At 40.8% G+C, this 27,997-nt stretch overlaps 2 protein-coding genes across 2 annotated transcripts in view; one reads left to right on the top strand and one right to left on the bottom strand.

Moving 5' to 3' along the window:
- LOC127577691 (guanine nucleotide exchange factor for Rab-3A-like) overlaps window positions 1-27,997 on the top strand; it is a 130,300-nt gene that overhangs the window by 12,971 nt on the left and 89,332 nt on the right. Inside the window, exon 2 of the mRNA XM_052029129.1 lies at window positions 2,576-2,646. The gene's annotated coding sequence lies outside the window, so the exon portion shown is untranslated. The remainder of the gene's footprint in view (window positions 1-2,575; window positions 2,647-27,997) is intronic.
- On the bottom strand, window positions 55-27,860 carry LOC127577986 (bestrophin-4-like). The gene is made up of 11 exons (XM_052029693.1): window positions 27,771-27,860; window positions 25,822-25,981; window positions 17,046-17,140; window positions 14,498-14,731; window positions 10,975-11,129; window positions 10,314-10,391; window positions 8,850-9,002; window positions 4,678-4,758; window positions 3,416-3,567; window positions 1,115-1,357; window positions 55-1,009 (listed from the first exon to the last, which is right to left on the bottom strand). The coding sequence occupies exons 2-11, from the start codon at window positions 25,971-25,973 to the stop codon at window positions 55-57; spliced, it is 2,298 nt and encodes a 765-aa protein (XP_051885653.1). The 5' UTR covers window positions 25,974-25,981; window positions 27,771-27,860.

Below are 27,997 nucleotides of genomic sequence, written 5' to 3'. Positions count from 1 at the left end.
TGGAGGGGCTTCTTAACCAAATAAAATGGGACATGCAGTCTTTTATGTTTTACCTCAATTACTTGATTCTGAGTTGTTATCCTGCTTCCCATTCTGCGGACTATGTTCTGCAGTTTCAATTATGATGTCCATGAAGTTGACTAGGTCCCCATCATTGAGGGAGAAGCTTGAATCATTTGGAGCCACAGTCTTATTTTTCAGCATTGGTTTTGTACTGATATCACTGGTGCCTTCAGCAGTAGTCATGGACTGAACTGATAGATTGAGGTACTTGGAAGAAGTCCCTGTTCCGGGAAATGCTGGGGAAGAAGCACTTCCTGCTTTATAATCAATGCCAGATACACTTCCGCTTTGACTTATCATCCTTGACCTTCCCAGCGTTGGGGAAGACACTGGTGTGAAGGAAAAGGTTGAAATGGTTGTTTCATTGCCAGGAGTATTTAGTAAAGGATTTGAAAGGTTTGGGTTGTTGACATATCCAAGGGACTCAAGGGTCAATTTAGGATGTTTGCATTCCTGAAAATCATCAAGTTTTTGCTTTATATTGTTGGGACTATTTGTATCTGAAGAGCAATCTGAAAAGAGAAAATGTGGACTTTCAGGAATCAAAAGTAGGCTGTTGCTGCTACCAGGATTGAAGCTGCTGGATGACTCTAAAATTGCTTTTTTGCTGCTTAAGCTTGTAGCACCTTCTACTTCAGCTACGTTTTGACTGCTGTCCTCGACTATTATTTTCTCAGATGGTTCATTAAGGTAAGCAATTTTATTTGTATTAATGCTGTTGTGTTTGTCCAGCTCATCAGCTTTTGAGGCCAGCATACTGCTGTTACTTCCTTGGTTTGCAGTAGGGAAGGCAGAAATGTTGGCTAGCTTGGAGGGCTTCTTCAAAGGAATCCGTTTGAGTGGAAATGTCATGGGTATAGATTGTATAGGTGTTTGAGGAGCACTATAGTAGCCGGGCCTATCATAAAGTGAGGAGGATATGAAGCTGTCATAATCCCCTGCCTCACTATCCAACGCAACACAGCCTTGAGTGGATCCTAAAGGTGAATGAGAGGAGGAGGAGGCTCGGTGAATTCTTGCAAAAGGCCTGTTGGGAGGAAGAGACCCTGACTTTTGAAACCCATTGGGTGTTGATTCTGAGCTCAAGAAACTGAACATAGAAGCTGGTGAAAATGTGCCGTTCCTCTTCCTTGTTAGATTGATTCGAGGAGTAGATCTGGAAATGTTCTGAAAGTTTGTTGCCTGAACTCCCAGCAGTCGGCCTAAGTTACTCAGAAGTGGAGTGGCATGGTTTACTTCTTCATTCTCATTGATCTGCTCCAGGGGTTGAAATTCCATCTCCTCTTTAAGCATGCTGTAAGGGAATAAAACACAAGTTTTAAGCAAGCAGATATAATGCACACACAAACAATATGTCATAACTTGTATTCTGCACCTGGGCAGCACAATAGTGTAGCAGATAGCGCTGCTGCCTCACAACTCCAGGTTTGATCCTAACACCCAGTACTGTGTGGTGTTTGTACATTCTCCCTATAACCACAATGTTTTCCTCTCCCATCTCAGAAACTTGCTGGTTGGTAGTTTAATTAGCAACAGTAAATTACCTCTGGTATAGGTGGGTGGTAGGAGAATTCAGAGGGAGTTGATGGGCATGTGAAAAAGAATAGGTTACAGGGAAATAAGTGTGGGAATGGGATTGATTAGTTTTCATGATGGGTAAAACTATCTTCTTCCATATTGCAAGGAACATTGGTATAACGTGAAAGTTTTTCAAGTGCTTCAGTTGGAAAAACTGATATAAAATTGAGACTAACAAATCAAAATGTCCAAAATTGGAGCGGCACCTGCTAATTTCAGCTGGAGTAGCATGGGAGAAAATAATTCGGCCAGGATTCCCAGATCTTCTTTCAATTCAACAATCCTTCTTGCATAGAAACATGAGTTAATTATATTTTATTTGACTTTAGATAGAGTAAATATGATACTAAAGCAACTTGTCAACAAACTGCTGCAGCATAGTCAATCCATTGGCAATGGGAGGTGTCCACCTTGGATGGATTTTATTTGTCTGTTTCAACATCTTCTCCCAGAAACTAATTAAGCCAAGAGTTGCAGGATGGCTTTTGTTTCAAAATGTTAATGACAAGGATTTTGTTATTCTGATGGATGAACTATTAAAGAGAGATGTTTGCAGAAACCATAATTTCCCTTTATTAATGCCCTCTCATCAAAATAAAAGTTGTATTACAGTATTGGGCTTTGATGGTTACAACTTGAAATATGTCTCATGCTCCAATTATTGAGCTTTGGTTCTTCCTGAAATTCTGAACTATATGGGGTGAATATTCATTTAACTTCTGTACACAATTTATGATGAAGGTCTACACAAGAATACTCCATGTCATTTATCAAGAAGTTAAAAACAAAACAAAAATTCAGAAGATTACTTTAATCTTTTGTAGACTGAATTGACCTTTTATTCCATTTATATTTCAGTAATCTTTCAATTTTGCTGATCCTGTGTAAACATATATCAGACTTGTAGTATTAACTTTTACATTTTGGTTGACAGGGTGCTTATTATAATGAAGGAGGAACTTGCTACATCTCCTACAATCTCCGGTAGCTGATATCACAGAAAAGGTAATAGTTAATCCTTTATCTAAGAGATATCACCATTTGCTGTTTATGTTTTTTTTGTAGAAAATGCATACCACTGAAAAGTTTTGCAAAGAGCCAAAATATTCAGCTGGAAAATGCATGTTACTTAGCACCCAACTTCTTTCTCCAGGGATGCATCAGGGAACTCAATTGTCTTGTGGTGTTCTGGATAAAGAGATGAGTCTGAGTCAGGGCTTTTGCTCTTCCTCTCCTCACTACGAGCCACCTGCTAGAATGTCTTTATATGTTGGCATTGGTTGAAGATATCTTGTGATATGGTTGTGATATTTCCACAATTGATTACAATAATCATTTTCTAACATGAAAGATAGACGGTTGTGTACTATTAACGAAGAGAGGGATAGAGGCATTTGGCAGGAAAAGTTTAAAAATTGTAACTACAACAGAAGAAAGAATGAAGGAAGGCATAAAACAGGTTGAGGAAGATGAAGGAATAAATAGGTTTAGGTGTCTCCAAGGAATAAATAGGTTTAGATTGTGATAACACAAAGCAAGAAGGTTGGAGAACTTGTCCTAATTGTTCCTTGAATATATTTGTTCTTATTGGAAAAACATCTGGAAGAATTTACTTTAAGAAAATATGTTGCGCACAAGACATCAAAGTAGCACATTGGATAGTTAGGCATGTATAATTTTGTCTCAGTTGTTAGAAGGATCACCAGAATTATTGCAATTGCTTTTGCCAGCTCCTTAAAATTTGTTTACTAAAAAACTAAATGGTTTACTTCACCTGATGTCAAAAGTGGAGCCAAGGAAGGAAGGTTTCCTGTGTTCAGTTGTCGCGGCTGTGTATGGAGGTTTAGGGTCATTATCATTCCAATATTTGTCTTTTTCAAGAGCTGGTAAGTTCTGATGCATCTCATCAACTGCTAGGAGAGAAACCTCAAAAAAAATGTGGAGAATATGAATTCCCAACCTTTCCAGGCAAGCAAAACCTTTGTGCAATCATTTGATTAATAACTCTCACTTCTGAATAAGCAGACTTTTCTCCATCATGGAATGCATTACCCATAGACTGCTAAATAAATAAAGCCCCACATAGCAGGTTAAAAATTACTTAGTAATTATGAATTGCATAGAATTGTCAGCAAGGCTATGGTTTATATATGATGTAATTTAGAGTTCCTGTTTAGCTAGCAGTATAAAGATTAGGCATTGTATTAATGGTCACAGTTTCTCATTGTTTAGCCTGATCCTTGCAATCTTGCACTGGAGTTAATGTATTCAAATTAGGAGATCCAGACAGCAGTGAAAAATATACTACTTGCCATTTACTGTTCAGCTCTGCTTTGAACATAAGACCACCTCAGCTCCCCCTATGGAGGTCAAGACTCCATTTCCGCCATTTGGAGTCAGCTCTCAAAAACCCTATTTGCGAGGGAGGAATGTTACATTATGCCACTTTTGAAGGCTGACATCTCAACCGTCCACCGTAAGGTAGAGTGTAGATATATTAGCTTGAGGATAATCTTCTGATTTTCTGTTAGCTTTGACACATGGAGACTAAAATCAAAACAGTTCTGTGCTACAGGTGCAATGTTCCAACATTCAAAGTTGGAGTCTGAAGTTCTTAGGATCCATCCTTTGGCGGTAAGGACCATCAGCCAAACAAATGGAAACTGTAGTCCTATCAGCTCATTTGGCCCATTACTGGAATCCTATTCACACAGACTAAAGAAGGTGATAGGGTCTCATCAGTGAGATTTGCACGACATAACTCTCTGTTAGCTTCACTCATTAGATTTTGAACCAGGCTCAACAGTTTATATCTTGTCTGATCTTGTGATTTAAATTATTTTAGAAATTATTCCTTTGTGGCTTGTTAATCCCATTGCAAATAATGACTCATAGAAAGGATCCTCTTGTTGATGAATTTCCTGAAAATTCCTGTTACTCTGACAGTTCTGGTAGTTGTGTAAACCGCCACTGAAGGGGGTGGGGAGGGAGTATGGAAGTGCGAACACTGGGATAGACTGACAATTTACTGCTTACCTGGAAATTTCTATCGATGAGCCAGTTTGCCTCAAAGTCATCATCATCCTCACCAAAAGGGTTAATTAACTGTTCAGCTACCTGTTTGAAAGTACACAATAATGTTAATAGTGACAATGGGAGCTAATTTTATTTTTTCTTTCCTACTCCCCTTTTTTGAGTGTCCATGTTTGCCATTTCCCCCCCATGAAGATGGGTGGCACAGTAATAGAGCTGCTGCAAGTAGTAGAGCTGCTGCCTTGCAGCTCTGGCGACCCAGGTTCAGTCCTGACTTCTGGTATTGTTTGTGTGGAGTTTGCATGCTTTCTCTATGACTGCATGGGTTTCCTCCCACATGCCAAAGATTAATTTGGTAGATTAATTGGCCAGTAAATTGTCCCTAGTATGTAGATGAGTGGTAAAATGGAATTAGTGTGGCTGAGTATTCGATGGCCGTGAAGACTTGGTGGACCAAAGGGCCTGTTTCCATGCTGTATGACTTTATGTGGGCTATTGACAGGATTAAGCTTCATCTGTGGTCAATCTTCATGCTTGAAGTTAAAAAAAAAATAGATCTCAACAGACTATTTCTGAATGATTGTTCAACTGATTCTGTTTCATCCACCATCTCTAGAGATCAGTAGTAGATATTTGGAACCTGGAACCTGGAATTTGGCTGATTTTAATATTAGCTGGCATGGATGCATACAGGCCAATTGTATTGTCACTCCCAGTAGAGACCACTTAATTTGGTGCAGGCCAGGGATCATTTGACATTCCAGTCTGTTGAGCTAAGTTTCACTTCATGCGATGCTTTAACATGTTCAGATGGCTAGGAGCAGGTCAAGTAATTCCAAGTAAAAATTAGACACTGTTTCATATTTACTTTTACATTTTTTTCACCATTGCTAATGGATGTTATCACAAAGAACACATAGAACATTACAGCACAGTACAGGCCTTCAGCCCACGATGTTGTGCTGACATTTTATACTGCTCTAATATCTATCTAACCTTTCCCTCCCATATAGCCCTGCATTTCTCTATCATTCATGTGGCTATCTAAGAGTCTCTTAAATGTCCCTAATGTATCTGCCCCGACAACCTCTGCCGGCAGTGCGTTCCACACACCCACCACTCCCTGTGTAAAAAAAAAAACTTACCTCTGACATTCCCCTTATACCTTTCTCCAATCACCTCAAAATTATGCCCCCTCGTGTTAGCCATTTTTGCCCTGGGAAAAAGTCTCTGACTTTCCACTTGATCTATGCCTCTTATCATCTTGTACACCCCTATGAAGTTGCCTCTCATCCTCCTTCCCTCCAAAGAGAAAAGCCGTAGCTCACTCAACTTATCCTCATAAGACATGCTCTCCAATCCAGGCAACGTCCTGGTAAATCTCCTCTGCACCCTCTCTAAAGCTTCCACATCCTTCCTATAATGAGGCGAACAGAACTGAACACAATATTCCAAGTGTGGTCTAACCAGAGTTCTATAGAGCTGCAACATTACCATGCAGCTCTTGAACTCAGTACCCCGACTAATGAAAGCCAACACACCATACGCCTTCTTAACAACCCTATCGACCTGTGCGGCAACCTTGAGGGATCTATGGACATGGACCCCAAGATCCCTCTGTTCCTCCACACTGCCAAGAGTCCTGCCATTAACCTTGTATTCTCCCTTCAAATTTGATCTCCCAAAGTGTATCACTTCACACTTTTCTGGGTTGAACTCCATCTGCCACTTCTCAGGCCAGGTCTGGATTCTGTCAATATCCTGTTGTAATCTACAGCAACCTTCTAAACTATCCACAACACCACCAACCCTTCCTCTTTCCTCACATTGACATGCCCAAGCGTATCAGCCTGTCGTACACCATCCTCACAAATGTCAAGGTCTCTCTCACTGGTGAATACTGAAGGAAAGTATTCATTAAAGACTTCCCCTACCTCTTCCAACTCCAGGCACACATTTCCTCTTTTATCCCTGATGGGGCCTACCCTCACTCTAGTCATCCTCCTATTCTTCGCGTACGTGTAGAATGCCTTGGGGTTTTCCTTAAGCCTACTCACCAAGGTCTTCTCATGCCTGCTTCTAGCTCTCTTCAGTCCATTCTTAAGCTCCCTCCTGGCTAACTTGTAACTGTTTAGAGCCCTGTCTGATCCATGCTTTCTAAACCTTAGGTAAGCTTCTTTCTTCCTCTTGATAAGATATTCTACCTCTCTTGTCAACCACGGTTCCTTCACTGTACCATCCTTACCCTGCCTCAATGAGACAAACCTATCAAGGACCCCGTGCAAGTACTCCCTAAGCAACCTCCACGTTTCCACTGTACACTTCCCCAAGAACATCTGTTCCCAATTTATGCTCCCAAGTTCCTGCCTAATAGCATCATAATTCCCCCTCCCCCAGTTAAATACTTTCCCATATCGTCTGCTCCTATCCCTCTCGAAGGCTATGGTAAAGGTCAAGGAGTTATGGTCACTATCTCCAAAATGCTCTCCCACCGAGAGATCTGAAACCTGATCAGGCTCATTGCTTAGTACCAGGTCAAGAATGGCCTCTCCTCTAGTTGGCCTGTCCACAAACTGTGTCAGGAATCCTTCCTGGAGACACCTAATAAACTCCACCCCATCTATCCCCTTTACACTAAGGAGGTGCCAATCAATAGTAGGGAAGTTGAAATCACCCATGACAACAACCCTGTTATTTTTGCACCTCTCCAAAATCTGCCTCCCGATCTGCTCCTCAGTGTCTCTGCTGCTACTGGGGGGGGGGTCTGTAGAATACTCCCAGTAGAGTGATCGCTCCCTTCCTGTTTCTGACTTCCACCCACACTGACTCAGTGGACGATCCCTCCAGGACGTCCTCCCTTTCTACAGCTGTGACACTGTCCCTGATCAGCAAAGCCACTCCCCCACTTCTTTTACCTCCGTCCCTGTCCCTTTTGAAACATCTAAACCCTGGAATATCCAGCAGCCATTCCTGCCCCTGTGAAAGCCAAGTCTCTGTAATGGCCACCACGTCATAGTTCCACATACTTACCCACGCTCTAAGTTCATCAGCCTTGTTCCTAATACTTCTCGCATTAAAGTAGACACACTTCAGCCCATCCAAATGACTGCAATTTTGCCTTTTCAACTGCCTATCCTTCCTCACAGTCTTTCTATACACTGCATCTACTTGTACACTAAATGCACCAACCTCTGACCCATCACTCTGGTTCCTATTCCCCTGCCAAACTAGTTTAAACCCTCCTCAACAGCTCTAGCAAACCTGCCCGTAAAAAAAATATTGGTCCCCCTCCAGTTCAGGTGTAACCCATCCCTTTTGTACAGGTCATACCTTCCCCAGAAGAGATCTCAATGATCAACAAATCTGAAACCCTGCCCCCTGCACCAACTCCTCAGCCACGTATTTATCTGCCAAATCATCCCATTCTTACCCTCACTGGCGTGTGGCACAGGCAGCAATCCAGACATTACTACCCTTGAGGTCCTCCTTTTCAGCTTCCTACCTAGCTCCCTATATTCCCTCTTCAGGACCTTTTCCTACCTATGTCATTGGTACCAATATGTACCATGACCTCTGGCTGTTCACCCTTTCCCTTCAGAATGCTGTGGACCTGATCCGAGATGTTCCTGACCCCTGCACCTGGAGGCAACATACCATCCGGGAGTCTCTTTCACATCCACAGAATCTCCTGTCTGCCCCCCTTACTATGGAATCCCCTATCACTACTGCCCTATTCTTCTCCCCCCCCCCCCCCCCTTCCCTTCTGCACCACACGACCTAGCTCAGTGCCAGAGACCTGGTCACTGCGGCTTTCCCCTGGTAGGTCATTTCCCCCCAACAGTATCCAAAGTGGTATACCTGTTATTGAGGGGAATGGCCATAGGTGTACTGTGCACTACCTGCCTATTCTCCGTCCTTCTCCTGACAGTCACCCAGCTACCTGCCTTCTGCAGCTCAGGAGTGACTGCCTCCCTGTAGCTCTTATCTATGAACTCCTCATTATCCCGTAGGAGCTGAAGGTCATCCAGCTGTAGCTCCAGTTCCCTAACACGGTCTGTAATTGATCCTAGTATCTGGCCATACTGTTCCAGTCTCGTTTTCTCATTGTCTCACTGTATTTACCCAAAGTTAGACATGTGACTTTTCTTCAAAATATATCAAATTGGAGACATTACCTTAAGCCAGCCCGCATAAAAGAAAAACTGTAGTAGGGTGAATGCAGGGATGTAAAGGTCGAGTTCATGGCCTGGATAACCCTGACTGGGATCAAGAAACTGCCGCCCAATCAGACAGGCCAGAAAGAAACTGTAAACCGCAATGGTGACAACCTGAGATATAACAAAGATATAATGTGAGATTGATGGAATCAGACATCATTACAATTAGAAATGGTTCCCAAAAATATCTTGAAAGATTGTCTTTCTATTTTTAAAATCTTGAGAGACACGGTCTTCCTGTGGTTTGCTGAATTAAATATTGTGCAATTATTTGAGGAAAAGGTATGAGAATAGCACATAGATCTTCCACCAACTGAAATATATCTGTTAAATATATTTCCTTGGCTAAGAACTATCGTACAGACTGTCTGGCATCTCTGTGTTACTGGTAGGAGCATTTGATATAGCAGCTTTTGCTTGTTCTATGAGTGGTATTTAGGATGCATTTTACATTTTGTGAAGAGTTGAACGTTTTGCTTGGAAATTCTTTAGTGGCAATACGAATTTTGTGCAAGACCCCAGCAATAATAATCTCTTGCCCAAAAAACAAAAGATTTTGTGCATTAGAAAATGAAAATTTTATGTGAAAATATATGAATTACTCATTCCTCTAGAGGGGGAAGTCAGATAGGTTGTAGAGTGTGAGGATTAGTGAGTATTGTACTTGGAGTTGGAATCAGTGGGGAAAATTGGAATGAACTTTGAGGAAATGGATAACAGAAAGAGACATCGAGAGAAGGGATATCAGAAGTGGGATATCCAATTGGGTCAGGATCCTTGTAGATGGCATGGCGACAATGATGAAGAAATGCAATCAAGCCTGGGTCTAAGAGTGAGTGTGAAGGCACCAGTATACTCAGTTGGGGCCTGAGTAATATTGGCAGTGGGGGGCAAGGGTGGTGTGGAGTGGTTAGAGTAAATGCAAAGCAAAATTCAGCCAGAAGATCTTTGCAGATTGTCTGGCCACAGACAGGAAGTAGACCTTAACTCAGTTAATGTCTGCTTCTGTGTGAATGGCCACTCTATTCCTGGGCCTTGGCTGTGCAAAGAATTTTGTGTAAGTATTGGCAAATGTGATGTTTGGTTTCACCATGCAAGCCCAGTACATCATAAACAAGCAGGGAGGATCAAAACAAATTTTCAGAACTTCTCAATGTGTACACAGAGGACCAATATGTGTTTAGTCATCGCGTTTTTGAATAAATTCCTTTATTTAGTGCAATAAAACATAGTACTTTGTCGGAGAATTTCTAATTCTGAGATTTTTATCATATTTGTTCTATATAAATCACATCAATCCTTCCATGTATACCATGTTTAAATTCATCAAAGTGGTGACACTACACAATCTATCAGCTTTGGAATCATTCTCCACTTTATCAATCCAGATTTGAGCCATGTACCTGAAATAACATTTCCTACCTGTGTGTAAACCAGAGGGACACTGATCCAGTCATAACTGTACAGCTTCTCACATTGGCTGCGCAAGTTATTTACTTCCTGTAGGGAAAAAATGCATTTTATGCCAGTGGCATGGGAATAGACACTTACATAAACTTTTAAAAAGTGTGGTAAATATGTTTCCCTGATCAATAACAAAAACAGTTCTGGATCTTTTGTCATTTTTCATTAGGAAATGACTGCCTTCAAATTCTAAATCGGAGCTGGAGGATTGCAAATGTTATTTGGCTGTCCAAGAAAGAGGAGAGGGTTAAACCTGGCAATTACAGGTTGATCAATTTGGGAGAATTTTTTAGATTTATTTTATATGGGATCAATAGTTAGCAAGCAACAATAAGTAATGAATTGGCTCTTATCTCACCCGTGGTGTCAGAGATGAATGCCAAACTTTGATGCACTGCATCATCCATTCCCCTTCATTTACACAGAAAATACTTAGAGTTCTCCCATGTGCCTTCATTCATGCATTATACTTTGGAAACTTTGAAGAAATAAAATTGTGAAAACCTTTTGAAAGGACAAGTCCCAGAAAGGATGGGAAGAATGACTCCTATGTTTCTGCCCTTTATTATGAGGTAAGGGTCAGGGTACAAACACTGCTCAACCAGGTGCAAACACTCACTCTGAAGATGTGTGCCAATGACACATAGTCACTGATTCGGTCTTCCTTCCTTGCTTTCACTGCTAAATTGACGAACCATACACAGGGAACCCAGAACTTGTTGTGAGGAGAATTCAGGCTTTCAAACTTTCTGTGTTCGTCTGGAGTCATGAAACCTGGAAGCACAAAAAAATAAACACAGGAAAGGATAAGGAAATTGATCTGTAATGTCCTGAACAACTGCTGCATATCATAGGATTTATCCTAACATTTTGTTATTCTGGACTCTCTCATTTTCATGGCCAGAGTGCAAGTGGAAACACTGACCCACATTATTGAAACCTGGCATTTAATCTTCCTGATTATATTTCTGATTGCTTGGAGGCAATAAATACAGCTAAGGGTGGTCTTCTTGCTGACCCTTCCTTGAAGTGGTGATTATTATGTTTGAGTTGAGATTGTCATCAAAATGTTCAATTAAAAGGACACAACGAATAAACTAAATGTTGTCGCACCACAAATAAACTAAATGTTGTCCTCGGTCAACACCTACCTGTCTGTTTTCAGCATGGGTCTTTGAATAACCAGCAATGGAAAGTTTGGCTGACTTTTCCCTTCCTAGCCAATGATTACTAAGACCAACTCCATAGTTGCTGCCTTGGTTAGATCAGTAACTGAAGGCTTTGTGTGGGACAAATCATGTCATATGAACTTGATTGAGTTTTTTGAGGAAGTGATGGAGATAAATGGGCAGTGGATGTTGTCTACATGGACTTAGTAAGGCATTTAATAAGGTCCCTCCTGGTAGGCTGATCCAGAAAATTAAGATACATGTGATCTGCGGTGACTTGGTAGATTGGATTCAAAACTGGCTTGGTGATAGATGACAGAGGATAGTGGTGGAGGGGTGTTTATCTGACTGGAGGTCTGTGCCCAGTGGTGTTTGCAGGGATCAGTGCTGGGATCTCTGATATTCGTGATATATATGATTTGGATGAAAATGTAGATGGGCTGATTGGAAAGTTTGTAGATGACACAAAAATTGATGGCATTGTGGTTAGTGAAGAAGGTTGTCAAAAGATACAGCAGGATGTAGATCAGTGGGAGATGTGGACAGAGAAATGGAAGATGGAGTTTAATCCTGGCAAGTGTAAGGTGTTGCGCTTTAGGAAGTCAAATGTAAAGTTAAAGTATACAGTAAATGCAGGACCCTCAGGAGCAGTGATGTGCAGAGGGATCTTTTGGTGCAAGTCTGTAGCCCCCTCAAAGTGGCAACACAAGTAGATGGGGTGGTAAAGTTGGCATACAGCATGCTTGCTTTCATCAGTTGGCACACTGAGTGTAAAAGTTGGGAAGTTATGTTGTAGCTGTATGGAACTTTGTTTAGGCCACACTTGAAGTATTGTGTGAGGGGAGATCTGATAGAAGTTTATAAAATTGTGAGAGGCATAGAGAGAGTAGATAGAATATTGTTTGCAGGGTGGAAATGTCAAATATTGGAGAGTATAGCTTTATGGTGAAAGGGGGGAATGTTTAAAGGAGGTGTACGAGGCAAGATTTTACACAAAGAATAGTAGGTGCGTGGAACATGCTGCCGGGGTAGTGGTGAAAACGGATATGATAGTGACATTTAGGAGGCATTTAGACAGGCACATGAACATGCCTGTCAAAATGCCTCTTAAATGTCATGTAGAGGCAGATGGGATTAGTTTAATTTGGCAGCATGGTTTGGTTTAGCACTTCGCAACGACCCACAAATTTTCTTTCCTCCATGATTTCCCCTCCTCTATCTTCCTTCCATCCTGCTGATCTCTTCCCTTACCTCTAATTATGAACATGTCTTTGATCACCTCTCCTGCTCTGATCATTCTCTCTGCCTCTGATCAACCCTGACTCTGATCATCCCCTGCCTCTTCCCCAACCCTGGTCTCTGGTCATCCCCCACTTCTTCCTTTCCCTCCCTCCACCAAACCCCAGCCTCAGATCACAACTGCCCCCTCTCTCTAGCTGCTAATCACTCCCCACAGTGGTCAGTAGCCACCACACCCCACAGGCCACTGTACTCTCCTCCACTTCCCTCCCCCTGAATTGAGCATTCCTCTAACCCTCCAATCAAACCCATTATCTGATCACTCAGCCTGTCCTCTGATGTCCTCATCCCCACCTCAGTTTTCCAGTCCACACATTGGTTGTTCAAGTTCAAGTTACTTTATTGTCATTCATCCATGCTATTAAAAACACATGCTGGAATGAAATGTCGTTTCCCCCAGACTCACACAACAGAGGACATACATAGAACAGAAGACGTACAATAAACACAAACAAAAAACAAAAAATGGAAAAAAAAGTGCAAGTACAAATAGTGCAAAAAAAACAGTATATACAAAATACAAATTAAGTGCAGAGTTAGTGCAAAACTGAGTTGGACAAGAGAAGTACAAGCTCAGTGTGTTGTACTTGTATAAACATGTTCAGCAGCAGCCAAAGTTCTTATGCGCCGTTGTGCAAACCAGAGCTTTTGACGCGGCATTTGTCTACCAGGGTATTCAGGAGCCTGACAGCCTGGGGGAAAAAAACTGTTGTGCAATCTAATAGTTCTGGCCCGGATGCTCCGGTACCGCTTGCCAGACGGCAGTGGGACAAATAGGTCGTGGGAGGGATGAGAAGGGTTGTCTATAATTCTATAAACCTTACGTGTGCATTGTGTATTGTAAATATCTGAGATGGAGGGAAGAGGTACTCCAATGATCTTTCCAGCTGTACTCGCAATTCTCTATAAAGACTTATGATCAGAGATGTTACAGTTACTGTACCAGGCAGAGATGCAGCTAGTCAGGACACTCCCAATGGTACCCTGTAGAATGTAGTGAGGGCGGGGGAGGGCAGGTTTGCTCTTTTCAGCTGCCGTAAAAAGTGGAGATGCTGCTGTGCCTTCTTGGCGAGGGAAGAGATGTTAGTTGACCAGGACAGGTTGTCTGCTATATGTATTCCCAAGAACTTATAACAGCTGACTCTCTGTACAATGATGACATTGATGCACAGGGGTAAGTGGTCAGCCTGAGCCTTTCTAAAATCCACAATCACCTCTCTTGTTTTGTCCACGTTCAAGGAGAGATTGTTGACTGAGCACCAATCCGCCAGCCTCGCCGCCACCTCTCTGTAAGCTGTTTCATCATTCCTGCTGATGAGGCCCACCACTGTTGTATCATCAGCAAACTTGATGATATGGTTGAAGCTTGAGTTGGCAGAACATCCATTCATCCATTGGATCAGATATTCCCAACTCAACCAATTCCCACTGTTGCACTCCTTGTCAGAGGCTGTTGCCTTTCCCTAACTTGGACCGTCAGTGCTCCCCCACCTTTGATTACTTCAACAATACTTACTTTCCCTATGTTTGCCTCTGATTTCTTCCCTCTTTCCTCCATACCAATTCCTCTTCCTCCCTCTAAATTGTCTCCCACAGCCCCCAGATGTGGATTGAGCCCAATCCAGGTGAGGGCTATGACCCTGTCCTATCGGCCGCCCTGATGTGTTTACCTACCTGCCTCCATCATGTGCCTCATGGTGGGAAAACGTTTGTAGACTGCGGTGCTGACTGAACGGAAGGTGAGAATGGAGGCAAGGTTTGCATAGCGCATTAATGTCCTTCGCAGCATCCTGCCATATTCGTCTGTGCCTTGGACGTGACAGGATACAGTACACATGAGGCGGTCAAGCCATGGCATGCTCTGGTACTGGTTCCACCAACGTGACACAACCAGACTGACGTAGAACCCTAGGGAGAGAGACCACCAATGAATTGTTTGGAAAAAAAGATGGTTGGCATCCAGGGACATAGTATTTACCTCCTGATTTCTCCTCTGTGCTTTTCGGGGACAAAATGAAATGTCATTACCAAAAAGGACGAAGGAGAATATAGCAAGATACTGCAAAGTACACTGATGTACTGCACATACCATGCTTCTGGTATCGTAGTTTTAGGTGACAATATTTTACATATGAAGATGTGTTGTATATATTACACTCCTGATGTAGGCTATATTTCAGAGAACTTTACAGAGAAAGGCTTCTTAGCAGAAGAGTGAGCAAGGACAAGGCTGGCTCTTTTAAATGGAAGAAGAGCGCAAGGACATCGTGGTACTGTTGAAACCAGGGAAGAGTGAACAGAATGGAATGGATCCTCATATTGTGGCTGAACTTAATAGCATGTTCTCCATTAAAAAGGCATAATTTGGGGCTAGAAATAATGCTATATATCATTTCCTTTTGACCTCTTGCATCCAGATTGACTCTGCATCCCATGCCCTCAAAAAGATAAATGCTTTCCTATTAACTGTTTCATTGTTGCTCCTTAATAATGGATGATTATCAAATGACTGACTTAATAATTTAAACTCACAAAGCAATTGTATTGTGAACTCATTCTGTGTTATATGTAATTATTTATGTATGTAAGTTTGGAGGTAGCTGACCTCTTTGGCTCTTCAAATTTCTAACCCACGTGCTTGATTTATTTACTTGAAAGGATAGAGAAATCAGATAATAGAGAAATCAGATTAAAATTTTTGGAGGCCAATCTCAAATTAGACTTGAACAGGTTACATTTGTCAAGGTGGAATCTGCAAACTAATTGTTGATGGGCCATTTTGGGCTAGTGTCCTTTCTGAAACTCAGGGGTTGATAGTTCTTCAGTAATTTTTTTTTCTTTACTTACTGATTCTCAATGCGGCACATCCTGATAACATTTTCAAATTATGAAGCTGTATTTCAAGGGTGCTTCTCAGGCACCGTTCTGAAGTACATTCTTTGCTAGAAGAAATAATTGCAGGCCCCAATGCCTTACACAAACTTTGAACTTAATGGCTCTGTCATCCATGTAGATCTGATTTGTGAATCTGCATTACCAAATTAGTTTTAGTTGCCCTTGTCTTTGGAGTATGAAATAAGCACACTGTAGCGGTTGCTACCGCGGAATAAAACAAGACTCTACTCGGAGGATTGCCAAACAGAACTGGTTTATTTTCCCGCCTTGTGCGGGCCCTTTAAGGGAGAAAAACTCCCGCCCAAAAAACCGGCAATGACGTAAGTCCTACGTCATCAGGACTTTCCCGCGCGCGGGTTCTCCCCGTCGCTCGGAAAGACGAGGCCCGCCGCCGTCTTGGGCCTCGTCGCTCCGATGCCGCGCGACCCGACTGCCGAGCCGGTTCGCCCGACTAGACGGTGAGTCGCCACAACACCTATGTTGAATATGGGCCCCCATCCCCAATACCCAGCCTATATGTCACAAATATCAATATAATCATCCATCCTAAAGGATTTAGGTAATCGGATTGAAATAGGATGAATTGGATGAATTGTTTAATATGGGTGTGCAGCAATAGGTGCAGGAAACAGGAGAAGAAATTAAGACCTTGGCTGACTGGGTGTTATATTTCAGTGAAATGTTTTAGCTATAGATTGAACACTCTGGAAATTTTAACCAAGCAGGTTGGCCAGTTGAAATATTTTGGTTCAATGAGACACCTGTCTGACTTGGGCTTTTTGCCAAGGTCAAGTTCAAGCCAAGGTCCAAATGATGTCATTAGGTCCTCAATGACACTTGAAGACCTGACTGAAATGAGAGTGGGTGTGTAGTAGCCAGCAGTTGTTTTATGGAGCCAGGAGAAGCATCCCTTCTCCTTCTGATTCTGCAAGAAACAATGCTGCAGTAAGCTTTGGGGCTATCTTTTGTGCAGCTGTAGTTTAGAGTACTCAAGACTGGAATTGTAGGCTTAAACAATGACAGAAAAAATTACCGATTCTAGTTCAGTGATCCTCCAGGGCTGTCAAATAAAACCATCATCAATTTACCATTGACTCTGTCATCTATACAGAACTAATTTGTGAATATGCATTATGAAATTGGTGGTGTTGCATTTGTTTTTGGGTTATGTGGAATATAGACCCCAGCCCAGTCACCAAATTGGTTGCACTGAAAAACACAATGTTATAAAAAATGATTTCATAGCAAGGTCTTGCCACTAAATCTCAACTTTATTATACAAGAGGAGTGAAGATCAGGAGGACCTGAAATCCATAAGAATTCTTACCGAGCACAAATGACATTGGGATTAAATCAGCATAATTGTTGCAGTTGATGGCCATTTTCTCAAAAAAGCGCTTCTGGCTCTCTTTCAGCATAAACCTACAGATATTGGAGGAATAAAGTATAAAGGCTTTACTAAGATAAAAACATAAAGTGTTGAAAATACTCAGCGGGTCTGACAGCATCTGTGGTGAGTGAAATGGAGTCAACATTTAACATTTGAGGTTGATAATGTTTCATCAGAACTCGGAAAACTTAGAAATTGCACAGAGGGATGAAGGGTGGAGATAAAAAGAGAGAATGAATGACAGTGTTGATACCTGCTGAGAGAGAGATTTGAAGGTTTGTTCGTTGCAGCTGATCTTTTTGAAGGAGATATAAAAACAGAGAGAGGAATGAGCTTAGAGCAGAGAGGTTAAAAATGCATGCTGAAACTGAGATAAAGCACAAATTGTTGGAAATTGAAATATAAAAGAATGCTGGAAGTACCAGCAGGTCAGGCAACATCTGTGTAGAGGGAAAAGTTGAGTTAAAATTAACCAAGTTAACTGTCCCCTGATTCCTAGGTTCACTCTTCCATTTCCATCAATACTCATTCTGTTTTCTCAGCAGATTTTCATGCAACAACAAGAGATGCAACATCTGCCCCTCGACTTTTTCTCTTCCCATTCCACCATCCGAGGACACAAATTGATACAAACTGAAACTATTGAATTCTAAGGGCTGTAAAGAGCCTAATCATATATGTGATGCTTTTCCTCGAGCTTACCTTGAGCTTCATTGGAACAGTGTAAGAGACCAAAGATAAAGAGGTCAGAGTAGGAGTGGGATGGAGAATTAAAATAATAAGCATTAGAAGTTCAGGATCATCTTTGCAGACAGAACAGAAATGTTCTTCAAAATGATCACTTGATTTACATTTAGTTTCTCCAATTCAGAGGAGACCACGTTGTGAGCAATAAATGTAGTACATACATTGAAAGAAATACAATGGTTAGTTGCTTTACCTGGAAAAATGTTTGGTTCTCTGGATGGAGGAATGGGAAGGAGTAAAAGAACAGATGCTGGATCTTCTATGGTTACATCAGAAGATGCAGTGAGAAGAGGAGTTCTTGTTGGTGGAGGTAGAAGAGTGAATCCAGGAGTCACAGAGGGAGCAGTCTCTTTGGAATTCTGGAGGAGAGAAAGTTCTTGATGTGTCTGATAAAATCATGTTAAAGTTGGTGGAAATTATGGAGGATAATCTAATGTGGAGACTTAGGAGATGAAAGATGAGGACAAGGGGAACCCTAGACTTGCTCTAGGTGGGAAGAAAAGGGTGAGGGTGTGCAGGAAAGGCGCAGTTTTCTTTGAGAACCTGTCAATAGTGGTGGAGGGAAAACCTCAGTTAGGAAAGAGGGAAAACATCTAGGAAGCACTATTGTGGACTGTATTGTCTTCAGAGCAAATGTGATTGAGCCAGAAAGGTTGAAGGAATGGAATGAAGCCCTAACTGGAAGTGGGATGGGAAGAGGTGTGGTTAGGTTAGCTGTGGGAATCTGTGGACTTGTGATAGGTATTTGTCACTAACCAATCCCCTGAAATGGAGATGGGGAACTTGAGAAGGAAGGACAAGGAAGGAAGAAAAGGGCAGGAAGAATCTGAGATGGAACATCTGGGTCATTGATAAATCCTTTCCATCCACTCAGAGCAAAGATAGTTCCCTTTTGTCATCACCTTTCACCCTACCAGCCTGCATATTCAAAGGATCATCCTCAGTAATATCTGCCTCCTAAAATGTGATGCCACCAGCAGCCACATCTTCCCATATCCTCCCTTTTCAACATTCTGAAGGAACCATCCATTCCCTCAGCAAATCCCTGATTTACTCTTCTATCTCCACAAATGCTCATTCCATTTCCCATTGCACTTTCCTTGCAACTCTGGGGATTGCAACACCTGTTCTTTTATATATGCCCTTTCAACCTTCCAGGGACCCAAACATTCCTTCCAGGTGAAACAACTGCTCACTTGTACATCTTTCAATTTAATATACTGAATTCATTGCATATGAGGTGTTCTCCTCTGCACTGGCAAAACCAAACACAAATCGGTCACCAGTTTGTACGGAGATGTTTTGCAATCTGGGGTGGTGCTCCTACACTTCCAGTTGACGTTTGCTTTAATTCTCCATTCCTCTCCCGCTCTGACTTGGTCTTTGATCTTTCACACTGTTCCAGTGAAGCTCTAGACAGCAGCAATCACATCCTCTGAGGATATATGTTACAATTCTAAGGATTCAACATTAAATTGAGCAATTTCAGGTAACCGGTCTCTTCATTTTGAATCAGAAATGGCCAGTTTTTCTCTCTCCACAGAGAATACCTGCCTGCTAGATATATCCAGCATTTTGTTCTACTTTAAATTTCAAGCAACTGCAGTGTTTTGCATCTTTCCTTATTCCTCTCTTCTGTCTGTATTCATTTCCCTCTACTTACACCTCCAGCCAGATCAGCTGAAATTTATAAACCATCATCTCAGCTGGCACCAACAATAATGATGTCATCCACTCTCTCTTGATCTACATCCTGTGACAAATATTGTCTTTGTTCTCTGCCACCCTCTCCCTTCCTTGCAATGTAAAACATGTTTGATTTCTCAATTTTCCTTGTTCTGGTGAAAGGTCAATAACTCGATTTGTCTATCCATAGATGGTGCTTGATTTGCTGAGTATTTCCAGAGTTTCCTATTTTATTTAATATTTCTAGCTTCTGCGTTTTTTTTTAAGGATCTTTAGGAGATGGACAGTTAATGCGGAAGATATCATATGGGGAACCTTAATTAAGGAGCCCAAGTGATAAGTCAAAACATTTAGTGCAAGACAAGTTTCTGGTAAATCAAAATGTGCCACAATTGTCAGAGAAAAAGATGAGAGGTAATGGATTCTGTTTCGAGTCCTAAGAGAAAATCACATAGAATCTTCAGTTAAGGGATGTTGATGTTTTCATTCCAGAAGATTCTCCTTCCACTTTAATTATGTTTATTTATCCTATTTCTGTATCAATCTAAGCATTTGTTTCTCTTGTTTGCCTCAAACATTTTCAAAATGTAATATCTGCTTCAATCATTCCAAGGGACAGAGAGTTCTGTATTCTTGCCACTCTGTGTAAAAGAATTGCTTCCTACTTCTCTTCTGGAGCTGTGAGTAAATATTTTATATTTAAGCTGCATTGTTTTGGACTCACCTGCAAACAGAAATAGCAGATACAATTACAACATTTAAAAGGTGTTTGGACAGGTACTTGGATAGGAAAGGTGGAGAGGGATATAGGCCAAATGTGGGCAAATGGAATTAGCATAGATAGGCACCATTGTCAGTATGAACGAGGTGGGCCCAAAGGGCCTGTTTCTGTGCTATATGTTTCTATGATCCTATGATTCTATAGTTTCTCCATAGTCACCATATTTGAATCCCTTAATGCTTTTTAAAGAGCTTCAACTGGTTTCCACTTTTCTTGGGCGTTAACCTCCTTAATATTTGCTGGTTATTTCTGGAAATATTCTTGTAAATCTGTATTTTGTTTAGAATGAATGGTTTTTTAAAATCATATTTTTAGCCTCCATTTTTTTCACTTTTCCCCAAATATCTTGAGGAGATTTACAGTTCATGCAATCAGTTTTTCTGCACTCAGCAAAAATATGAAGCACGGTAGTTCTATTAAATAATTGCAACAATGCTACTGCTGGTAGAGGTGCCAGGTAATATTTCAGCAAGTAAGGTTTTCTTAAGCTGAAGTACGTTACTGACGGGGCAAGGATGAAAGAATGTCTAATCTTTAGGATTTGGCCACTGTAAATTGCCCCTCGTCTGCAGGTGAATGTTTGTGTGTGTGTGTGGGGGGGGGGGGGGCTTGCTGGAAATGTGGGGAGAATAAAAAATGGGATTAGTGTAAATGGGTGCTTGATGGTCGGCACTGATTTGGTGGGCCAAAGAACCAGTCCATGCTGTATGACTCTATGATTCCTTGTAGTTAGAGTGATAAACTTAACAGTGGCTGGACCAAGAGCTAAGTCTGTTCAGACAGGCAGTTATTTTACATTTTTGAATTAGTACCTCGTAAAGAAAACCTAAAGCTGTGTCTACAACTTAGAAACAATTCTGTATATATAGGATGTTCAGTTTGCAGCAGAACTTTTTATCAACTTGGGTCAGTGATAGTATAGTCCCCTCTGAATTAAGAAATTGTGGGTTTAAGCCTGTCCAGAATTTAGGCTGCTAATTTAGGAGAAAAGGGAGTTCTCTACTATGCATTGTCAGAGGTGTGACATGCTAAGCATTGGATCAGACACTTACTTGGGTGGATAGTAAAGATTTTGTAGCACTATTTATAGAAGAGTAGAGAGAGGACCTGGCCAACATTTATCCATTAACTAACAACGTAAAGACATAATTAACCACTTATTCATTCTATTATTTATAAATAGGGATTATAATATGAATGAGTTCCATGCAGTGACTTAAAAGGGAGAAATGCAAAATAACTATTTAGATTGTAAAATGAAAGAGAAACTGTCAGCAGGGAACTGCAAATCTGCTTTTAGATAAATTGGGAATGGTTCAAAATAAATTTAAAGTTAATCAGACCAGGTTATAGCCTTCAGGATCGAGATCTCCAAAAAACAAAACCAAATAAAATGCAGCCATGGGTGACTAAAAAGGCAGGGGATGAGATAAAGAAGGAAAATTGAAAGCAATGTGATAAAAGGGACAGTTGCAGCATGAATATGAAGTTGGTTTAGGGATTAAAAGTAGTGAGTCATATTTTGGACTGCAAGGACATAAACATTGATGTTCCACAGGGTTTGGTGTTGAGACCCACTGCCATTTCATATATATTTTAATGGCTTAGACATGTATCCTGAGTAAGATCACCCAAAGGGATGATTAAATCAGAGTGTTAATCATTCCCACATGCTGATGTTTTCCCAATACACTTAATCACAGTGTTGATAGTTGTGACTTTAATTTTCACTATTACTGGTATAAATTGGAGCAGGAAGGTGCAACTTACTGTGTTTATTGAATTCTCACAGTTTAAATAGAAGCACATCCTGCTACTTTTTTGCTTGTGATCCAAACAAACATTCTCCTGACAGGGACCAATAACTGTGTACCTTTAGAACTCACTGCAGGTTGCTTAAATTCTTCAGGGTGTGCTATAACTGACAATGAGTGTTTTTCCAGAAACTCGTAGCTGAGTAACTCCATTGAGGCATCAAGTGATGATGTTGGCAGCATTCTTTTACTGGAAGTGTCACTATGGGGATGATTAGTGATGTTGGTGAGAGACACTGACAATGCCCATCCCAGAAAAGCCTACTCCCATGGAGTCTTTTACACACTGCATCCTACCTAGACCTTTCTGTTGAACAATTGCTTTGCATACTTGGGTTTTCTGAAGCTATCATTGATGAGTTTTGTGTCATGTTACATGCAGATCTAGACCAAATGTATCAGCACAGATGATAGTGAAGATATGTAGAATTGGCCAGTAATGACTGGCCAAGTATGGATGGCAGTGGATACATGTAGTGTTTGGGGTTTGCTGGCCCTCAGTTTCGGGATGGTTTTAATCATGGTCAAGCATTGAACTTGAGAGGGCTCCATTCTGGCCTCCCTTCCATTCCTGGCTATTATTTCCTAAATGGAGGAGAAGGACATCGATTAAATTTTTCTCTTTCATTCCTTTGAAAGTTTGAGCTGTATATGGGCAGTGGAGAGGTTAGAATGTCAGTGGTGGGGTGAGGATGGATTGGCCCAGGGGAGCGTGTGTGGATTAACAGTATGCGTGTGTGTGTATAAATCAGCATGAAAAATTAGTATTTACACGATTGCAGAGCTCATAGAGTCACTGCATGGAAATGGGCCCTTCGGTCGCTATCATTATGCATTTCTGGGACAACGTGGTCCTTGAAACCTGGTGCTGAACAGGAATATCTGTAAAGCAAGTAGAATATTTCATACCTGGGCCTCAAAGCCCTCCATCTCACCATCCTCTGATCTGTGGCCCATTTTCCCAACATCCCCACATTGAAGAACAGAGGGTTCTCCTGACCACTCCACCCACCTCCCAATGAATGCCAGATTCTGAACATCACAGAAAGTTTCAATGCAAGATTTATTTGTAGTATTGCTCAACTATTGGTAGTCCCTTGCACTGTTCTGTGGATCACTGATATTTGTGTCTTCAACCTGGCGGCAGATGCCTTCAGTGGTACAGTGATGGTGAAATCTATGCTTGTGTGGCCTTGCTGACTGGGTTTGATTATATGTAATTCCCTGAGTTGCATGATCCTTATTCCATTATAGCCAGACCACTCTTGATGATCTGGGCAGAAGCTATGCTGCTGTTCTTCCAGTCTGTGTTGTCAGTTGGGTTCATTTTCTCAGTGCTGCTTTGTCTCCTTGTCTGCAGACTAGGCAGTTTAGTATACATGCTGGTATAGTGGCAGAAAAAATTGACTTGCGATGTATTTTGGGAACCTGCAACTTTGAGTTATTGAGCCAGATTCTAAGATGCTAATACTGTTTCTTCCCACATTCTCACCATCCAACTGTCACTCGCATTCCCACCATGCACTGAGGACACAGGTCTCCTGAACTCCTGAGGCTTGCCTCAGAAAAGCAGGACTGGGTGGTAGGTTTTCGAATGCAAAAATATGCAACAGCTGGTCTCACGAGGCTGTGACCGCAGCTGAATTTTGATGCAGTGCGACGTAACCAACATGGTCATTGCTCCACAGCACCATTGCCATTCCAGCAACAGAGACCGGAGTATAAATGTACATAAATCCTTGACAGTGGTGGGGCAGTTCGAGCAAGCAATTAATAAAACAAATGGGATCCTGGCCTCATTAACAAAGACATGAAGTAGAAAAGTAAAGAAGTTATGATCACCCTTTATAAAACACTGTTTAGGTCATAATAATAGAATTGTGTAAATACTTTGGGAAGGATATGGCCTTAGAGAGTGCAGAGTAGTTCTGTAAATGAGTCAGTTAGAACTAGTTAAATGACAGTCTTTGCAGCAGAGAAGGTGGAGTGGGGAGGGATCTGATAGAGATGTACAAATTGTTCCCATTAGTGGAGAAATCAGGTACTAGAGAACATAGATTTAAAGTAATGGACAAAAAAATTAAGGAGTGACATGAGGAAAAGAAAATATATGCTGCAAACAGTTAGGATCTGGCTGAAAGTGTGATGGCTGCAGATTCAATTGAAAATTGAATTTAAAAAGAAATTGGATAAATGTTTGAATGTTAAAAAAAGTTGCTTTGGAGAAAGAAGAAGTATGGATCTTATTGGATTGATTTGCAAAGTGCTAGCATTGACTAGATGGACCAAGTGGCCCCAGTCAGTAGTAATCCCACAATTAAAAGGAAAATGCAGCTTCTAATCTTCCACATTTTTTAATTTGAAAACTGTTCCTTCTAATCTTCCAAATCTTTTAATTTGAAAATTGCCACTTCAATACTTAAGGAGCTGAGAGAGGAAGCCAAAATATTGTGTACCAATTATTGTAACACCTGTGGAGTTGAAAATTACTAAAATCTCTAAGGATAGAGTGATAGAACACCTTGAAAGTTTTCAGCTGATCAGAGAGAACCAGCATGGATTTGTAAAGAGGAGGTCATGCTCGACACCTGACTTAAATTGTGAGCAGGAAAAGGTCAATTGATATTATTTATATGGACTTCCAAAAAGCATTTGAGAAAGTTCCTCATGAGAGACCATTAAACTTCATGGATTTGACAGAGAATTTTTGACCTGGTCAGGAAATTATTGAGTAGCAGAAGAACAGAATAGGGATAATGGACAGACATACTGGTAGCAAATGATGACTGGTGACCCCAAAGATGTGTGTTGATTCCTTAATTCTACACTATGCATAAATAACTTTGAAATAGAAAATCACATATCCAAGAGTGCCAGATAGATGAGTAGACAAAATTGTAAGTGGCATAGATGGAAGCATCACATTACAAAGAGATATTAATAAATTAAATGCATTGACAAAACCATGGCAATTGAATTTCAATGTAGGTATTGCTTTGGTACTTAAAATCATTATTAGAGCACGTTCTTACATGTAGCAAGGTGATAGGAATTGTACTCGGGGGATAGCTGTGGGAAACTGTGGGCTTGAGAGGATTTTCAGGAACGGAGTTACAAAACACTTCTAAATACAAAGGAATGTCTTTCTGCAAATGACAAATAATAGTGGGTTATTTTTAAATCTGATGATGATAGACTTTTTATAACCAAAGGGTGAGTCTATGGGCTTGGTTCAGAATTTAACCAATGATATGATTGGATGGCTGGATGAGATAAATGGCTTGTTTTTGTTCTCATAATGCTTTCTAAGGGATCTTGTATCCAAAATAAATTATTTCCTTGGCTGAAGCAGTTACTGTTCACAAAAGTAACAAGATGAATGTGAAGTGCTGAGATGTAGCAAAATGCCACATAAATGCAAGTCTTTTTATCTTGCAGTCTACTGGAGTTTAAAGCACAGGTGAACAGTGGGGGAAAAATATGTGCAGGTGAGGGAACAAAACAATAGTAAGAATAAGTAAAAAGTAAATGGAATGAGCAAGAAAAGAAGTAATCATTTGTGTAAAATTCAATGAGAATAGTCAAAGTGATGAAGTGATCTTTTGTTTGCCTAGCCCACATTCCCACTTCACAGGATATACAACAGACTGCAGATGCTGGAACTTCACATCTGGACTTCACTTACCTGTAGGTGCAGCTGAGAGTGAGGTAAAGCAGCATAAAGATGAGGAACTCCTTGTACAATAGTTTATATATGCTGCCCTTCCACTGCAACAATAGCTTGGAAAACCCGCACAAGCGGGCATTGGCCACACGACTTGTATAGGTTACTGTCATAATGCAACCTGGAGGGAGGAACATAACCTGAATTGATGCCAATGGATAATAATTTGAGAACAAAATGCATGTTATTTCCTTTCCCCTTACCTTTTCTTTTTATCTGTGGAAAGTGGTTCCACAGAGGCTGACCATCACAAAGTACATCAATACTTATTTGTAAGTACCAGAGGAATATTCAACCATGGGACAAGATTTTCAAAGCCTGAGTGTGAACTTGTCTCCTTTTGGAATTTGCACATCTTCTTATAGTGGAGTTGTTAATAGTGAAAACCTAAGCTGGGTGTTTATTGGAAGTTAGCTCAAGAGTAATAAAAACAGAAAATGCTAGAAATATTCGACAGATCAGGCAGCAACAGTGGAGAGAGAAACAGTTGATGTTTCAGGTCAATGGTCTATCATCAGAATCAGAAAAAGTTAGAAATCTAAGGTGTTTTATGTTGCAGAGAAGGGGTACAGTGAACACATTCCTTTTGTTCTCTAAGGTAGAGACCAAAAGAGAGTGAATTATACAGATTGTCTTATACAGGTGCTGGTTTGGAGAGACTTGTTAAATACAGTTGAACTGGAGAACATAAATAGAAGGAGATGAATGAGCACAGGCAGTGGGAAAAACTGCTGGGATTACGGGATAAAAAACACTGAAGAATATTGAGGCCAATTCAGTGCTGATGCTGCTACCTGGTTAAAATCAGTCAACCCAGCACTGACTAGGGATTGAGGTTGTCATGGCTCAAACTAACATTAGTAGATACATCCAAGTTGGTAGTTATCTCAGAAATAGCTACTTTGAGATATAAAATTAAGGCCAATTCAGGTGGACAGGTAAGATTCTATAGCTCTGTTTTCCCCAGTATTCTGGGATACATGATTCATTAAACCAATAGCTAAAAATCAGATTTCATGGTCATTGTCACATTGCTGTTTTTGGGAGCTTGCCTTGTGCAATTGGCTGTTGCATTTTCTACATTACAGCAGCTGCTATATTTTATGCAGTACTTTTTTGGCTATAAATTGCATTGAAATATCCCGAGATCATGAAAGGCAAAATAGAAACACTTTTTTTTCCCCCAACTTGATGCATGGACTATGGATTTTGATTTTAGACTAGAAATTGAGATAGTAGATTGGCTTGGAGTGTGTGAGAAATCTGCAGAAAGGTTGAAGAGAGCAACTGTATCAGAGAACATCAGAGTGAAACATGGGACGATATTATTAGAGAGACTAAGAAGGTAAAGTAATTTGTCACTGGGAATTTTCTTTATTACCCTTAGATAATTACTAAGATCCATAGCATGACAATGGTACCTGAAGTAATTGTGAACTAGACTGCAACATAGAGATCAATTTCCTGCATTTGACCGCAGCGTGGGAAGTATCAAACTCTAATACATCAAAAATGTAGCAAAGGATTAGAACATATGATACAATAAGAATATCTAGTTAACACAGAGTTGAGTAAAGAATACCAAGATGTTTAGGTCAAGTCACAAATCGATTCTAATCCAATCGTGTCGTTAAATATTTTGGAATTTAAAAATGAGTATCTCAACTTCTGCGAAAATTTGGGCAGATATAACTTCTTGCCTTGACTTGCTGAGTGTAGGCTCTTTAACCAGCCAAAAGCCACCACTGAAAATCTATAATGGATATGAATCTTCACAATTTCATGGACATTCAAACGAATCTTTCTTCCTTCAAATGTGCTTTGAAACCGTCTCTGTTAGTCAGCTAGGTGAAGTGTTGGTAATATCAATTAGTTACTCAGTCAAATGTCAGTTTAGAAATAGTACTCACTGTTTATGTTTTAAGGCTAGTGGCTCTCCTTTCGCTTTCAGTCCGAGTTCTGATTTCCAGAAGGTTCCTGAAGGCTCATTTTTTTTCTCTATGTGTGTGGTAATATGGAAAAGAAGTACGCATGGAATTTTGAAACCCTTTCAAATAGTGCTGGTCACTTGACCAGCTAATCTGCAAATTTACAACACTGCTTTGTTCTTGTGCTAATCTCTTTCACTAATATTCTG

The sequence above is a fragment of the Pristis pectinata genome, chromosome 14 (genome assembly GCF_009764475.1).
Source record: "Pristis pectinata isolate sPriPec2 chromosome 14, sPriPec2.1.pri, whole genome shotgun sequence".
NCBI lineage: Eukaryota > Metazoa > Chordata > Chondrichthyes > Rhinopristiformes > Pristidae > Pristis > Pristis pectinata.
The sequence above is the reverse complement of the archived record's forward strand: the minus strand, read 5'-3'. Positions and strand labels throughout refer to the sequence as shown.

Coding starts and splice junctions, on each gene's coding strand:
- LOC127577986 (XM_052029693.1), bottom strand. CDS start 25,973: ATGACAGTAACCTATACAAGTCGTGTGGCCAATGCCCGCTTGTGCGGG. Junction 14,732..17,045: donor CCCAATGTCATTTGTGCTCG/GTAAGAATTCTT, acceptor CTCTCTCCCTAG/GGTTCTACGTCAGTCTGGTT. Junction 1,010..1,114: donor ACACCCAATGGGTTTCAAAA/GTCAGGGTCTCT, acceptor TGCGTTGGATAG/TGAGGCAGGGGATTATGACA.